Genomic DNA, 17,891 nt, shown 5'->3' with positions numbered 1-17,891 from the left:
GAAGAAAGAGGGGAGAGTCTGGTGACATAGGTCTACGTCGCCTGGCAGTAACGAGCCACTTTGCCGCAGTAGCAGCCCAGTGAGCGGTTGGCAAGTGGTTAAATTTGTAATGTAAAAAAAAAGTTGGAGAAAGTAGATAAGATTGACATTTGAAAAGCTATCAATTATAGCGGACTTCTGTTGATCCATAAAAGGATTTTTGGGTGTACAGATCTGTGCACACAGGCAGGACACATTAGAAAAGTTTCTCCTAGCACTGCAATTCAAAGAAATCAAGTTTGTTAAAGTGGATATAAACCCAACCACTGAAATTTAATTTGGGCTTAAAGGAGTTGTAAAGGCAGAATGTTTTTTATCTTATGCATTAAGATAAAAAAGCCTTCTGTGTGCAGCAGCTTCCCCAGCACCTCCTAATACTTACCTGATGTCCACGAGTCCCTCGGCCGTGTGGGACTCTCCCTCCTGATTGGCTGAGACACAGCAGCAGCGCCATTGGCTTCCACAGCTGGCAATCAAAGTCAGTTAGCCAATCAGGAGAGAGAGGGGGTGGGGCCGAACTTCAGCTCCATGTCTGAATGAACACAAGGAGCACAGGTTAAAGGGGCTAAGAGCAGCAAAGAGGGACCTGAGAAAAGGAGGATCGGGGCCACTCTGTGCAAAGCCACTACACAGGGTAGGTAAGTATAACATGTTTTGTTATTTAAAAAAAAAAAAAAACGAGACTTTACAATCACTTTAGCAGCTGGTAATACTAATATACAGTAAAAGCCCTTTTCAGGCACTTTGTTGTATGGGGTGACAGTGCTCTGCCCCTAACTCTCACAATTTTCTGTTGGTAAATCACCCTGTCACATGTCTTCCCACAGCATAAAATAATAATGCTCATTGACCAGTAATAATACCCTATTTTTTAAAGAAAATATTTGCAGCAAGAACAATTAGGAAATATGCCCTGTGAAAAAACACATGCATCAGGTGATCGGTTAACTGCATTGGAAATGGACAGGCTGTGAAAAAATTAATTGCAGCCACCAAAAATTAAGAAATACAGTATGTCCGGTGAAAACCACACACGCAGCCTGCTATGACTGCAGTGCATGTGCACAAAGACAGGCTGTAAAAAAAAAAAATACAGTTGCAGCCAACAAAGAATAGGAAAAAATATATATAGTCTGTTAAGACTGTGGACATTTCATGTGGAGAGGCTGTAAGGAAGCTGCAGGACACACTTTAGCAACATTAACATGTGTCCTCCACTCGCCCCCAAATTCCCCAAGATACACAGCATACACAGCATTTTGCTATCTAAAGGACATTCGACAAAGGTTTCAGTCTATTTTAAGAGATCAATGCCTAGAAGCACTACTCTCTATGCACTTTATCAGCAGAAATCCCTATTCTTTCGCCATTACAGCAAAGCACATTGTAAAAATGGCTGCTGGGAGAGCTGTTTTTTACAGTGAAGTGGTTGGCACACAATAAAGCCCCCATTATTAGTCATTCTAAAGTGTAGGTTCATCATGAGCCAGTGCTCGACCTGATCACTAATTTCATCCCTAATTGCAGAAGACACGAAGAGCAGTGCTGGAGGGAGGAGACATTGAGTATGCCTGGTTTTGAAGGCTTCCTAAGTGTGCAGAACATGATTTTTTCACAACTACAGATGCTTCCAAAGCTTCTGTATAGCGTGTTTCTTTGCAAAAAGTGTTAGAATAGCCCATTCTCTTATATAAGGTGTTTTTAGGTGCCTCCTAACACTTTGTGAATGCCAGTAGTTTATCATAAAATGGGTTTTCTCTTTGTTTATATTGTAATTAGTAGATTTAGCTATGCATTTTAACCACTTCCTGACTGCCTGTCGCCTATTTACTGCGGCAGTGTGGCCCTCCTGCGCAAACCGACGTAGACCTACGTCGGTCGCGCGCCTGCAGCACGCTCCCGCCCCCACTCGGCAGCGTGCCTGACACCCGCAATCGTAAAGAAAACGTAAACACAGCTGACCGTTCCTCTCCCTGGAATAATCACAGAGCCCCTGTGATCCTGTTATATAATATCACAGGTCCCTATGATCATTTCACATTTAACCCCTTGATTACCCACAGTGTTAACCCCTTCCAGTGTCATTATTACAGTAACAGTGCATATTTTTAGCACTGATTACTGTAGTAATGTCACTTTTCCTCCCAAAAGTGTCAAAAATGTCAGTTAGGGGTCCGATCTGTCCGCTGCAATGTCGCAGTCCCGCTAAAAATCGCAGATCATTGCCATTACTAGTTTAAAAAAAAAACAATAAAAATGACATAAATCTTTCCCGTAGTTAGTAGACGCGATAACTTTTGCGCAAACCAATCAAAATTCCCTTATTGTGATATTTTTTTTTACCAAAAATACGTAGCAGAAAACTAATTGGCCTAAAATGTTAAAAAATTTAGATTTTTAATTTTTTTTTTCAGAATGTTATATAGCAGAAAGTGGAAAATATTGTTTTTTTTTTTTTTTCAGAATTGTCACATTTTTTTTTGTTTATAGCGCAAAAAATAAAAATCGCTCAGGTGATCAAATACCACCAAAAGAAAGCTCTATTTGTGGGAAAAAAAGGACATCAATTTTATTAGGGTACAGCGTTGCACGACCGCGCAATTGTCCGTTAAAATAAGGCAGTGCCGAATCGCAAAATATGGCCTGGTCATTAAGGGGGGCAAATCTTCCGGTCCAGAAGTGGTTAAACAATTTTTCGGTGTGCATGTAGAGAATACCAGTTCAAATATGACATTACTAATTCCTATAATTTATGCTTCTGGGCTTAGTAATAATTCTGCTGGTAATTGAAGATCTACAACAAATTGTAAGATTCTTAAAATTACAAACTGCAGCTAAGAAAAGCACTTAATGTTGATACAATGCATATTTGTTTATGAGAAATGGAGAAGAAAGTTTATTTGTTTTTTTAATGCTGTCTGCCAGTGTAGGAGTATAAAAATGAAAAGCTCATGATGTTTTCAGTAGATCTAGTTGACATAGTACTGTGATGGATATTAAAGACTTGCATATAGGGTAAATTCGCTGATAACACAGCCCTTGCACTGTGTGACAGCTCTTTTCAAGGCTGCAAACTTGAATTCTAGAAGTACAGTATGTAACAATGATCTATTTTGCAACTGATCCATGAAAATCTACTGCTGTGAAATAAATGAAAGGAAGTTTGTGAGAACAGCAGTAAATTGTAGAGGGCAAATTAAATAAACAGAGTCATAAAAACATCCGGATAGTGTGTTATTTCTGTATCATGGAGAATGGTACTGGCGTCACAGTATAACAGCATAAGTATGCCCCTAGGTTTGCTTGACATGAAAGTTCCAGTGGGTTCAGATGGAAACATACAAGCTTGTTTTCTGTTTTGGTCACAACATGAATGTACTTTATTACTAAAATTTTAGCAACATTTAATATGGCAAATGGCTACTAGGCACCTGGATAGCTACAGTAACATGGAACTGCAGGATGTTAATAAGTGTATTTTTTAAATGAAGTTCGAGCATGTAATTTTGTGAAACAAAACACATATTAGCCAATTATTTAGCCTTCATTTTAAATAAGCTGTAAGCCAAAACCATATTGAAACCTTGACTTTATTAGTTTGCATTTTAATAATTGATCCCCGGATAGAATTAGAAGAACAAGCAAATTAATCAAATGGAACCAATGTTTTTGGTAAATTTGTAATTACAATTTGTGGAGTGTTTTGTAGATATAAACATATAATTAAAATTGCTTCCAGGAATACATTTAACAGAAGCTTCTGGGCTTTCTAATCAGACTGTCCAGCATTTGCCAGTCACTTTTTTTTAGCTGTCTCAATCTAATTATTATTGCATGCCTAGTCATATGGGGTTAGAGACAGAGGGGGGAAATACGTATATAGAAAACAAAATACTTTTTTAAAGAATTTGTTGACAGAAGAAACCCCTTGTTTAAGATACAGTAATCTTTAAATCTAAATCAACACCAGTTACCAGAGCTCTACACTGAAAACTAAACGTACAAGGCTAGAAATGGACAGAAAAAAGTTTATTTAAAACACACTTTAGTATTATTTAATTGAAATGATTAAATTAAAATTGAGAGAAATGCTAGTTTAATTACTTGAAATCCATCTAGGCACAGTATTCTCAATCAATCTAATGCGTTCCATTCACCAGGCATTGAGGCAACTTGCAGGAGGGGATAAGCAGGGAAACAACTTACAATTCTGATGATGCTCATTCATAGTTCAGTGAACAGGGGAGATAACTCAGGAAGGCTGCAGAATTGCTCTGTATTGTGGAATAGTTGTTTGGACTCTGGTTATTTAATAGATCAAGGATGGCTGAATAAAATTACAAATAGTTTTGCAAGAAAAAAACAACTCACACATGTTCTTCAACAATGTATTTAGTTAACAAATTTAAAATTATATATCTACCAAAATGATTGTATGTTTTTAGGGCATCCCCTGTTTTCTTGCCCAAAAGATTATTTAACCACTTTACCACCGGAGGATTTTGCTGTCTTACGTCCAGGCCACTTTTTGCGATTCGGCACTGTGCGACTTTAACTGACAATTGCGCGGTCATGCAACGCCGTACCCAAACAATATTTATGTCCCTTTTTCCCACAAACAGAGCTTTCTTTTGGTGTTATTTGATCACCTCTGCGCTTTTCATTTTTTGCGATATTAATAAAAAAATGCGACAATTTTGAAAAAATAACAATATTTTTCTACTTTGACAGTTAAAAAATATCCAATATATTCAATTTTTGTCATATATTTAGGCCAAAATGTATTTAGCTACATGTCTTTGACAAAAAAATTCTCAATGAGCGTATTTTTAACCGCTTTAACACCGGAAGATTTTACCCCCTTCCTGACCAGGCCATATTTTGCGATTCGGCACTGCGTTAATTTAATGGACAATTGTGCGGTCGTGCGATGCTGTACCCAAATTAAATTTATGTCCTTTTTTTCCCTACAAATAGAGCTTTCTTTTGGTGGTATTTGATCACCTGTGCGATTTTTACTTTTTGCGCTATATACAAAAAAAGAGCGACAATTTTGAAAAAATTTAATTTTTCACATTTTTTATATGAAATTCCCCAAAAAAAATGTAAAAATCTAATTTTTTTTAACTTTTTTTGCCAATTTGTTTTCTGCTACATATTTTTGGTAAAAAAAATTGCAATAAGCATATTTTGATTGGTTTGCGCAAAAGTTATCGCAGCTACTAACTACGGGAAATTTTATGTTATTTTGTTTTGTTTTGTTTTTTTAACTAGTAATGGCGGCGATCTGCGATTTTTTTTTTTGCGGGACTGCGACATTGCGGCGGACAGATCGGACCCTTGACTGACATTTTTGACACTTTTGGGGGTACCAGTGACATTACTACAGTAATCGGTGCTATAAATATGCACTGTTACTGTAAAAATTACACTGGCAGGGAAGGTGTTAATTTTATTGGTGATCAAGGGGTTAATATATGCCTGGTGCTTACTGACGTGTGTGGGGGGAGGGGACTATGTGACAGGGACAGATCGCAGATTCAGCTATGCTGAATCCTGCAATCTGACCCTGCCTGTCACTTAGGAGATCTCCACACTCGATCCCCGACGATCGGGGAAGAGCTGCTGTGATCACCGCCGCTCCTCCCCTGGCCCGACTCCCGCTGTGACTGAATACAGCGGGAGAGAGCCACCGGCGGCACGCGAGCACCGACCACAAGGGGAGGAGTCCAGTGACGTAGGTCTAGGTCGCTGGACGATAATGAGCCACATTGCCGCAGTAGCAGCAATGTGAGCGGTTGTAAAGTGGTTAAAAAGCTAGACTCCGGGGGGGGCGTGGCCGGACCGGGCATGTGAGCAGACCTAGCTCACGGAGCTCCCAGTCTTAATCCTGCAATTTCATCCTTCCCCGGCCGGACGATCGTAAATTGTGGACTGGTATTACTTAGGAAAGTGCCCTGAGTCTGTTGCTGCCTCTGGGTGCCGGATAACCTGAGGTCCGGGACCGTGGGGAGAGCTCCACTCCGCCGGATTGCAATCGGCTGCCATCCTGCCTTTACCTTAACTCATCTGGCTCCAGCTCGCCTAGGGGGGACTCTCCTTCATCCCTGCTGCTGATATCTGGCTGTATTTTCCGTGGGGGACCACGATCCGCGGAGATCCGGGCTGAGGCCTAGTTTTCAGTTGAAGCCGCGGCCTTTCCTACGGCGGGCGGCCGATCGCGGCGGCGCCTTGGTGGACGTGGATTCGGTGAGCTGTTGCCCCTATTTCTTTGGCCTGTTGCTCTTCCTGATCTGCCCATCGCCCTTGACCCACACAGACTCTGTTGCCGCTCTGCATGTCCTGTTCGGGCGCAGCCATGACCAGAGGGAGCAAGCAAAAGGATGGCCCTGTCCCTGGCTCGGCCGGCCAGGAGGGTGCCGGCCTGGGGACTCCGCAGCAATCCTCCCGTGGCCCTGAAAGGCAGAGGGACATGGGCACAAAGCACAAAACGGTCCGCTCAGGGGGAAAGGACAGTGCTGGTGACATCCTGCTGTATGCTAAGAAGCTGTGCGACCTCCCGGGCACAAGTGAGGTGACGACTCCACCCTTGGCAGGGGCACGGGTACTCGGGGACATTCAGCAGGGCACGGGGGATGTGGAGGTACCTGAGCAGTCCGAGCTCGGTGATGAGCTGGAGGGAGACGTGTTGGCGGGGACTCAGCCCACCCTGAGTCGCATTCTTCAGGCTGTGCAGCAATGCACAGCCTCCGTGAACATTGTCAAGGACAGACTGGGGGGTCTCACAGAGGAAGTAGCCCTATTGCGTCAGGATTTACAAAAAATGCGGGAACGCACCACAGCTGCCGAAAGTCGCATCTGTGACTTGGAGGACCAGATGCCCAATTTAATAACGGAATCCAGGGAAACGGCCAGGCAGGCTCAGGCTAACAGGAACAAGACAGATGACATCGAGAACCGCCTGCGCAGAAATAATGTTCGTATTGTGGGGCTACCTGAGAAGGTGGAGGGAAGGGACCCCACGGACTTTGTTGAGAACTGGCTATGTGAGATCTTCGGACGGGAGTCCTTTTCTTCTTTATACGCGGTGGAACGCGCACACCGTGTTCCCACCAGGGCGTTGCCTGGCAATGCTCCCAGGCCCATGCTCGCTAAGATTTTACATTACCGAGACAAGGAGAAGATATTACGTCTTGCCCGTGAAAAGGCAGAAATCAGATATAATGGTGCCAGGGTGTCCTTTTACCCGGACTTTTCGGCGGATGTACAAAAACAACGGGCTAAATTCATCGATGTGAAGAAACGACTCAGTCGAATTGGCCTGGTGTATGCTATGCTGTACCCTGCCCGTTTGAGAGTTACGGCGGAGGGCAGGGCGCACTTTTTTGACACTGCTGCGGATGCGGCGAGCTGGCTGGATGTCCACGAACCGGCTCTCGGTCGCAGGAGGGGGGAGGAGCCTGGAGAGTGATCCGGATTTCCTCAGTGACCGCATCTATCCGGAGTGGGGCTGTCCTACATTTTGCGCGTGTTCTTGCACGCTGTCTGCTTTTGACCCGGCCAGGGACGTTTACTGAGTTTGATTTGGAATCTACAGCTCCGACTATGACGAGTGTGGACGAGCGAAGATGTGTTTTTCCATGGCTCTGCTTTGGAACCTGCTTTTATGTTTGCACCGTTGTGCATGTTGGCCGGGTGGCTCCCATCTGGACGGTGGGGCTGCGGTCGAACCCGTCTGGAGTGAGCCGCCAGTTTTCAGACGGTTTTTTGTCAGGGTGCCGTTGTGCCTTGACCTACTGAGTTTCAGTTTCACTGACTTTTGTTTTTTTGTTTTTGGGAAGATTCACACCACATGTTTCACTGGACACTATCAAGCTGCCACATTTCCACACCGGGACTCCTCAGGGGACCTTCTATGTCTTTGCCTTGGTTGCCTTGGTGGGGGCCTCCGGTCTCCACTCGGCTATCTTCGTTGGTTTTTCTCATGGCAGGGATACCGGTAGTTTCCTGGAATGTTCGTGGCCTGGGCTGCCCACTCAAGAGGGCTATGATGGCCCATCAGCTACGAAAGTACCACCCGGCGGCCATTATTGCCTTGCCGGAGACTCATTTGGTGGGGGACTCTGTTGGATGCCTACGATATGCATGGGTGGGATGGGGCTATCACTCCACCCACTCCTCATATTCCCGGGGGGTCAGTGTGCTAATTCACGGGTCGCTGGCCTTCCGGGAACTGGGGGTCCGGGTGGACTCTGAGGGGAGGTATGTGTTCTTACATTGTATGCTTTTTCAAGTTATGTGTGTGATGGCAATAGTATACATTCCGCCCCCATTCTCCTCTGGGGTGCTCAGGGAGTTCCTTAATTTTACTATGGACAAGGTTGGATTGCCATTGTTTGTTATAGGGGACTTTAATGGGGTACTGGACCCTGCCAGGGACAGACACCCTCCACCGCCCTCCGGGGGTGTTGCCAGAGGTACGGCGCTCTCCCGTTTTTTGACGGAGGTGGATTGGTGTGAGGTGTGGCGCCTTAGAAACCCTGATACGGTGCAGTTTTCCTGTTTCTCCAAAACTCACTCTGCATTGTCACGTATAGATTTATGTGTGGGTAACAGGGAGGCCGTGGCCATAGTGGAGGACATTGGGTATGCCCGTAGGGGGATCTCGGACCACTCCCCGCTGGTGGTCAGATTGCAGGTCCGCCCTCGGGTGGACTTGCGTAGAGCTCCCTGGCGCTTAAATGCCTTCTGGCTGAAACTGTTTCCGCCGGACAATGACATTCCAGCAGCCATCGCAAACTTTTTTGAGGAGCATGACCGTTTTGGGGATGTGCTCCTGAGATGGGAGGCTTTTAAGAGCTTTCTCCGTGGGGTCCTCATTGCTAATGTTAAGAGGGTCCAGACCAAGTCTAAAGATTTTGAGGAACATCTTTCCCAGTGCGCACAGCGACTGGAGCAGGAATACTTGAACAACCCCACTGATGATACGAGGGCAGCATGGCTCTCGGCTCAGTCGGTGTGGGTTGGGGAGGTTCGCTCGAAGGCAGACAAAAAGCGTTTTTTTTCCAAAACAGCATTTTACGAAGAAGGGGAACGCACAGGCCGTATGCTGTCGAGAATGGTGGGGACACGCCCTTCGGTTCCTCCCATAGGGGCTCTCAGGATACCGGGTGGTGCTTTGGTTAATAAGCAGGATGACATTATGGCTGAGCTGGTGAGGTTTTACAGGGACCTGTACTCCTCGCGGGCTCACTACAGTCCGGAGGAGCTGCAGGACTTTCTGGGTGCCACTCCTCTACCGCAGTTGACGGAGGAACAGCGGCTGCAGCTTGAGGCCCCGATTACGGAGCAGGAGTTGCTGGAAGCGGTGGCCCTCTTTCCGGGATCTAAGGCTCCTGGGGATGATGGCCTTCCTGCTGAAATATACCAGAATTATTCTGGGCTGTTACTGCCAAGATTGTTGGAGGTGTTCCAGAGGGCGAGGGAGGTGGGGACCCTTCCGGAGTCTATGACTAGGGCTAGCATCATATTATTACTCAAACCAGATAAATCTCCTACGGACCCGGGATCATACAGGCCCATCTCTCTGCTCCAGGCGGATGTCAAGTTACTGGCTAAAGTTCTGGCGCGTAGAGTTAACAAAGTTATAACGCATATCATTCATGAAGACCAGGCGGGTTTTATGCCCAATAGATCTACGGCCCTTAACTTACGTCGCCTGTTTGTTGCGATCCAAACGCCGGCGGATAACGCGGGGGAGAGGGCACTGCTGTCCCTGGATGCCAATAAGGCATTTGACAGTGTGGAATGGGGATACCTCTGGGCCACCATGGAATCATTTGGTTTTGGCCCTATATTCCTGTCGTGGGTGAAGTTATTGTACTCTCAACCAACGGCTACCATTAGGGAGGGGGGCAGGGTATCCACACGTTTTTCACTGGGAAGGGGGACGAGACAGGGGTGCCCTCTATCACCCCTATTGTTTGCCATAGCGATAGAGCCTCTTGCGACGCGCATAAGAGCTCAGCAATCCATTGTGGGGTTCCGGTATGGACCATTTGAGGATAAAATCCTGCTCTACGCGGACGATATGCTCCTGACATTGGGTGACACTGATGTTTCCCTGAGCTCGGCTATGTCAGTTATTACGGAGTTCGGTCGGTTTTCCGGACTCACTATAAACTGGTCCAAGTCCGCCCTCTTGCAACTGGACAGGACCGATGCTCCTTCCTTGGGTCCACACTGCCCGGTCCCCTCGGTTCAGCAGTTTAAATACCTGGGGGTCGTGGTCTCAGCGGACCCTACCCAGTATAGCTTACTCAATCTTAGCCCCCTTCTTACCAGGTTTCGGGACAAAATCAGGACTTGGAACAAACTCTGGCTGTCACTAGCCGGGAGGGTGAACCTTATAAAGATGGTTTTGATGCCACAATTGCTATATTTCCTCCATAATTCTCCTATCGTTATTCCACTGAAAACTTTCCGCATAGTTAACACCCTTTTCCGGACTCTTATGTGGAAGGGTAAGGCAGCTAGAGTACGTATGGAGCAGCTACAGAAGCCTCGTGAGGGGGGGGGCCTTGCCCTTTCTAATCCGTGGTTGTACTATTTGGCCTCACAGTTGCAACATCTGGTGGGGGCGGTATCCGGGTCGCGTACGGGCGCGGCACTGACGGTTATGCAGTGGTTTGTTGGCGCGCGAGGGGTGCCGGAGGGACTTGAGGCGCAACTTTTTTCTAAACCTAATAAGCGCTTCCCGACATATAGATTACTACAAAAAATATGGGACAAAACTAAACAACTTCAGCAAGCATTGGGTTATACTAACTTTAGCCCGATCTGGGACAATAAGACTTATCCGGAATTATGCAAGTTGGAACAGGGTGACAGGTGGCGAGTATATGGGGTGACACACCTTACACATGTTGTGCGGGAGGGGTCCCTGTTGACCTTTGAACAGCTTCAGGAGCGCTTCTCGCTCCCGGACAGTATGAGATTTTATTATTTCCAATTGCAACACGCATGGAGGGCACAGGCAACTCTGGGACAGCTTTTTCTGTCCCCGACCCCTGTTTTTTTCCTTATGCAACAATATCAGGACACCAAGGGATTCATATCAGGCTGCTATGCCTCTCTTCTGGGATCTTTCCTGGAAAAGTACCCGAGCCAGGCTTGTGACCGTTGGAGCATGGATGTGGGGGAGATCCCGGGGGAACAGTGGGAGGAGGCCTTGGAGGTAGTCCGTAGCTGCTCTCTCAATGCTTCACACCAGGTGTCGCAGCTTTACATCCTGCTAAGAGTGCATCACACTCCCCGGAAACTCTATGCCATGGGTCTTCGTGACGATGACCTCTGTGGACGGTGCCGGAGAGAGGTGGGGGACTTGGTTCACTTGCTGTGGCGATGTCCAAAGCTGCACAGATACTGGTCCACGGTGCTGTCTGCCATTAATGGAACTCTGGGGGTGGCTATCCCTGGGGATCCCAGACATTGCATTTTGGGGATACTGGAAGCGGTAGTGGAAGATAAGTTTTTGCAAGAGGCCGCCAGCCGGGCACTTTTTCAGGCCCGTCTACTGATCCTGAGACACTGGATAGCGCAGGAGCCACCCACGTATGGGATGTGGCTGGCACAGATGGCTTCTACTTTACGTATGGAGAAGGTTATATATCAACATAGGGGGGTGCCTCAGAAATTCTCTAAGGTATGGGATGTGTGGCTGAACAGCCCAGGCATGGCCCCTGATGATCTTATCCTGGACCGTTTGTTACGGTAATATTTTGAGAGATGTATATGCTCAATCTTGGCTCGGGTGGGAGGGGCAGAGGTGTTCCCTTTACTTTCTTATATTTTACAATGCTGTGTGTTTGTCGCAATGTGCTTGACTATGATAACCTTGGGGGGAATGTGGTGTGGTGTGGATTGTGTAATGTTTATTATAGCTTGATGTTACCATCCAAAAGTTTTTTTTTTTTCCTTTCTGACTGTAATGGTGTGAATTTTTCTCAATAAAGCTTTTCTTGATTTAAAAAAAAGCTAGACTCCATTTTGACCTCTTTTCTCTGGCAAGGGAATCACCCTTGTATTGATAGATCCTCTCTTCAGGCTTCCAAACTAAATGGTGGTTTGGCTTGTCCTAATCTACTAAATTATTTCCTGGCATCACAACTCACATTTATATACGATTGGTTCAGTGGATCCTCTGAGAACAACTCCACCGCCCTAATGATAGCACTACAAGGCTTTAAACCTGATGTTATAAATGCAATGCACAGGTCTATTTCTAAGCGTTGCTCACGCGTTTCACCCATTGAGGTTGGTTGGTTGCCTTGGCATGAGGGAAATAGGATGTTATCAGGGAAGGTTACGGCATCTCCAAATGCCCCACTGTGGCACAACTTGAATTTTCCTGAGCTCCTCCCATTATACCTCCTCTCATTATTCCTCCCTAAGGGTCCTGGCTTGGGGTTACTCACATCTCACATGTTTTTATTTCTAACGTTTTATTTCTTTTGACGACCTGAAGACCTGACATGGCGTGGCCAATAAGTTATTTTTCAAATACTTTTTAAAACGTCATGCAGTTAGAGCGCAGTTTGGGGTTTTGACCCTGGAGTTCTCAGAATCACCTATGGAGAAGGTATTGTCTTGCCCCAATATAACTAAATTAGTCACTACCATTTACTCACATTTGCAGGCTGCTGGGGTTGACCCCTTCCATTTGGCACAATGACGATGGGTTGAATTGATTCTAGAGCTGAGGAGGGATGGGAGGAGGCCTCGGAGGTCTGTTTCCAGGATCAAATTAGTTCTAATGATCATTTTATACAACTTAGGTTTATCCACCCCCAAGAAGATGGTTCGCATTGCATTGACCCTGTTGCCGCTTGCCCCTGATGTGGCAGCTTGAGAGCAGATCTTTTTCATATGTTCTGGACCTGTCCTCAAATAATGACCCAGACATAATCTCGGAGGTAGTAGTTCAGGACAACCTGGGCTCTAGCGATCACAGGATGATCACATTTAGTATAAATAACAATATAACAAGGCAAGTGGGGAACATAAGAACCCTAAACTTCAGAAGGGCAAACTTTCCAAAATTGTACTCAATGATGGAAAGGGTAAACTGGGACCAAACCCTGGGATCCCTGACCACAGAGGAAAAATGGGAATGCTTTAGGAACATATTAGGCAAAGGCATCTTGCAGTGCATTCCTATGGGAAATAAATTTAGAAGAGACAAAGCCAAACCTGGCTGGCTAAACCGTAACGTTAAAAAACGTATTAGGGAAAAAAAAAATGGCCTTCAAGAAATATAAATCAGAGGGCACTGTATTGGCTTTCGAGCTATACAAGGAGGCAAATAAGAAAAGTAAACACGAAATCAAAATGGCTAAAATCAACTTTGAGAGACAAATAGCGGAGGATAGTAAAAAAAACCCAAAGAAATTCTTTAAATATATCAACAGCAAAAAAACTAGGGCAGAGCATATTGCACACATAATTAGCGATGATGGGGGGATGGTTACAGAGGACACTGAAAAAGCAACCGTGCTGAATGCTTTTTTCTCGTCAGTCTTTACACAGGAAACGGAGGGGTACACTGACCATGACTGTATGGTTAGTAGTAATACACAGGATTTGCCACTATGGCTAACAGAGGGTGAAATCAGGGAAAGGCTGGATAAACTTAACACAAACAAATCACCAGGCCCGGATGGCGTACATCCGAGAGTACTCAAGGAACTCAGTAAGGTTATATCTAGACCACTGTTCCTGATCTTTGCTGACAGTATTAGGACAGGAGATGTACCAGGGGATTGGAAGAAAGCTAACGTGATTCCGATATTCAAAAAGGGCCAGAGGCATATCCCGGGAAATTATAGGCCTGTCAGTTTGACATCAATAGTATGTAAACTTCTGGAGGGGATGATAAGGGACTATATCGTAGAGTTTGCTAAAGACAACAACATCATCAGCAGTAATCAGCACGGGTTTACAAATGGGCGTTCTTGTCAAACCAATCTCTTAGCATTCTACGAGGAGGTGAGCTGTGAGCTAGATAGGGGGAGACCAGTGGATGTGGTGTACTTGGATTTCGCTAAGGCGTTTGATACAGTTCCCCACAAGCGCTTAATTTATAAAATAAGGTCTGCAGGTATCGAAAGCAGGGTTTGCTCTTGGATACGGAATTGGCTTAAAGGGCGTGTCCAAAGGGTGGTAATAAACAGCGCATACTCAGACTGGTCTGAGGTTGTAAGCGGGGTGCCCCAGGGCTCAGTCCTGGGACCAACCTTGTTCAATTTATTCATAAACAGCATTGAGGACGGGATCAGTAGTGCGTTATCAGTTTTTGCAGATGACACAAAATTGGCCAGGGCAATAACTGCACAGCATGAAGCAGATATCCTACAGAATGACCTGGACAAAATTACAGAGTGGGCAACGACATGGCAAATGAGGTGTAACGTGGAGAAGTGTAAGGTTTTGCACTTGGGGACTAAAAACATAAAAACACAATACACGTTAGGAGGGGAACCCTTGGGGGAATCAAAAATGGAGAAGGATCTGGGAGTCTTGGTTGATGATAGATTAGGCAACAGCATGCAATGTCAAGCGGCAGCTGCCAAAGCCAGCAGAATATTAGCATGCATAAAGAAAGGGATGTATTCCAGAGATAAGACTATAATCCTTCCACTTTATAAAACTCTGGTCCGACCGCATCTGGAGTATTCTGTCCAGTTCTGGTCGCCAGTCCTCAGGAGGGATGTGTTGGAGCTGGAGAGAGTTCAGAGAAGGGCAACTAAACTAATTAGGGGATTGGAGGACCTTGACTATGAAGAGCGTCTACAATCGCTTGATTTATTCTCCCTGGAGAAGAGATGTCTGAGGGGGGACATGATAGCAATTTATAAATATCTTAATGGGGATCCCAGCTTAGAAAAAAAGCTGTTCATTCGAAGGGATTGCATGAGGACTCGAGGGCATACAATGCGATTAGAGGAGAAGCGTTTTAACCACAGGCAACGTGGGGGGTTCTTTACTGTTAGGGCTACAAGATTGTGGAATTCTCTACCACAAGAGGTGGTTTCTGCGGGTAGTATGGTGGCTTTCAAAAGACTCTTAGACTTACATCTCAAGGATCAGAACATTCAGGGGTATGTGAGATGAGTACAGCCACACACACCTACACAGGTTGAACTGGATGGACTATTGTCTTTATTCAACCTCACCTACTATGTAACTGATGGACATTTTTGCCTTCTTTAACACCACACTTCATCTGCCTGTGCTTCATACGCCGGAAGTTGGACTGTTGGGTATGCTAGAACCTTAATCCGTGTGTTATTATTCTATGCTAGGAAATTGATTCTGTTGAAATGTAAAAATGCTGAACCACCTAGGGTACAACATTTTTACAGTATGGTGAACAGAGCTATACCGCTTTATAAGTTGACCTATAAGGGTAGGGCTTGCCCTAATAAGTTCTCTAAAATCTGTCAGTCCTGGTTGGATATTGCAGATTACTTTTGGAAAGATACTCCATTATCTCAAAGCAAGTAGAGAATGGGATATGGCTGAGACAAATGTCCTCTTGGTAATACCATCTGAAAAGTATCTTCTCGTCTCCCCTGGTGGGGGACTAGGGTCGGGGGAGGGTGGTGTGATTGTTTCGTGTTGTATGTATGTGTGATAGGTTGGTTGGCTGTCTTGTTGTCCGGTTACACTTAATTTGTAGATACTGCAGAGGGTAAGGCTATTAAATTGGGCTAGTTATGGCCCTAACAACAATGTGCATTATACCTCCCTAAGGGGATGCAATCCTCTAATTTCATCCCGTTGGTTACTTATTGGCCTTGTACCTTTTCTTGAGTTATATGTCCTCATATGCATCTGCCTCTGTATAATGTATAGCATTTCTGTCAGACTTATTGTTTGTTTTATGGAAAACTGAAAAATAAACACTTTTAACAATGTGTTTTTTTTATTTTATTTTTTTATGAAGTGTTGCTTTCCCTAATAAAAATGCATGAAAAGTATGTTATATTGCTTCTACAATTGGGGATAGTGATGTTAATATGAACCAATTTTGCACAACTTAAAGTACAGATTTAAAATATAGGATTATGACTAAATATTTTTCGTTCAAAAGGGTTTCATATTTATTTTATGAAATGCTTCTGTTTTAGGTACAACTTTACCCTAAGATACATGGACATCACATGTGATGCATATAATCATTTTCGAAATTGCTTAAACAATTTTGAGACCACTAGCAATGGAAAACATAGATGGTCAGCACAGGAAATCAAAATAATGTTTCCACAATTTTTCATCTATGAACGAGAACATTTGGTAAGTCTTAAGTGATCTCCTACAATGTGTTCCCTGTTACTAAGGAACAAAGAAATGGAAATGTATATCTCTTTCAAATGTTTTCATCTTACTGCTCTAATTGTTTTTAACTGACTTTGCAAAGTAGTAAATCTAAACCACTACATGTTGACTCTTCACATATTCTTTTTTTTTTTTTTCAAACAATCAGCAGGAAATTTTGTGTTTTCTCTATGATTTTTTCGTTTCCTAATGAAAAACTGTTACTTTGCAGTAACAAAAATATATTTGAGAAAAAATCAGCCAAATTAATTTTCATACACAAAAGTGGCATTTCATCAAGTTGAACACAAGGATTATTCAGAGAGACAAAATACTCAGTGTATAAAGCATGGTCTAGTTTGCTCTAACAGAAAAACAATCTGTTCTGACTTTCAAAGACAATTAGATATACCATGGATCAACAGTCTACAGTTATTTCTTGTAAACAGTAGGGGCCAAGTTGATTGTGTGCATTTAGAAGTACATTTTTGAAGCAATCCACTTAGATTGCTAGAACTTGCTCCTGTGGAAGACTATTTCACATTTTCACAGCTTACTGCAAAGAATTCTTTCTGTACGCAGAGATTAAATTCCACAGAAGTTCATTTAATAGAGGAACTGGTAATTACTCTATATTAGAACTATTAATCAAAATTACTCGCACAACTGAAAAGACTTGTTAATGTGTAATACTAAAACTCTATGCATACTGTATATAAAAATGGGGGGATTGTCTTGTATTTTGGTCTTCTGCCAGTGTATATGGCCAGCCCTTCTTGGTTTTTGTAAACACAGCAGAATGAGATTGCTGAGTGATTAGAGTACACCTATAGTTACCTTCAGTGAAATCTGCCTGTCAAAATGAACAGTAGCTATAGGCAGATAAAGGCAGATCCTCTGTGTGAATGAACTGGCTATAAATCTGCATCTACAGACAAAGTTTTGGCTTGTGGGTTTTAACTAATGGCATCCAATGTTTTGTTTTGTTTTGTTTTTCATCATATGTTCAGTTTTAGATTAAGAATATGTTACAGGTTTACTTAAAGTATATTTTATAAAAATGGTGTCACGCTAATCCTTAATCCACAATACTAATGAGCAGGCTGATGAATGTAAGAAAGTGAGTCCCAAAGGTGCTGGCAGAGTCCACATCCACTAAATTGATGGAAATTGTGAAGCAGAAAAGACCACCACCGAGCAGAATATCAGGGTACTCTTACCAGCTGCATAGACCCCTGAGGGTCAAACCAAGCCCAGATAGAAATGCTGACACTGACAGGGAAGGACCAGACTGCTTCAAAAAGCCTCTTTCTAATGCTCTTACACCCGGGTTCCCCCGACTCTTCCTTCAGGCACTCGGAAAATACAAGAGACAAATCCCCTCATGGTGTAGCATGTTCAATAAACGTTTATTTCAAACGATAAAAAAGCAGCTTACATTCTCCATGGATAAAGCATCGCACATCAGTAGCGTG

The 17,891-nt window shown here is 44.2% G+C and overlaps 1 protein-coding gene across 2 annotated transcripts in view; it reads left to right on the top strand.

The window, feature by feature from the left end:
* METTL22 (methyltransferase 22, Kin17 lysine) overlaps positions 1-17,891 on the top strand; it is a 407,031-nt gene that overhangs the window by 372,040 nt on the left and 17,100 nt on the right. For both annotated transcript variants that reach the window (XM_082261015.1, XM_082261014.1), the window contains one exon: positions 16,230-16,395. In XM_082261015.1, coding sequence (XP_082117141.1) covers positions 16,230-16,395 — 166 coding nt within the window. The remainder of the gene's footprint in view (positions 1-16,229; positions 16,396-17,891) is intronic.

Source organism: Pelophylax lessonae (genome assembly GCF_965119305.1).
Source record: "Pelophylax lessonae genome assembly, chromosome: 6".
NCBI lineage: Eukaryota > Metazoa > Chordata > Amphibia > Anura > Ranidae > Pelophylax > Pelophylax lessonae.
This window is presented reverse-complemented; position numbering and strand designations above follow the sequence as displayed.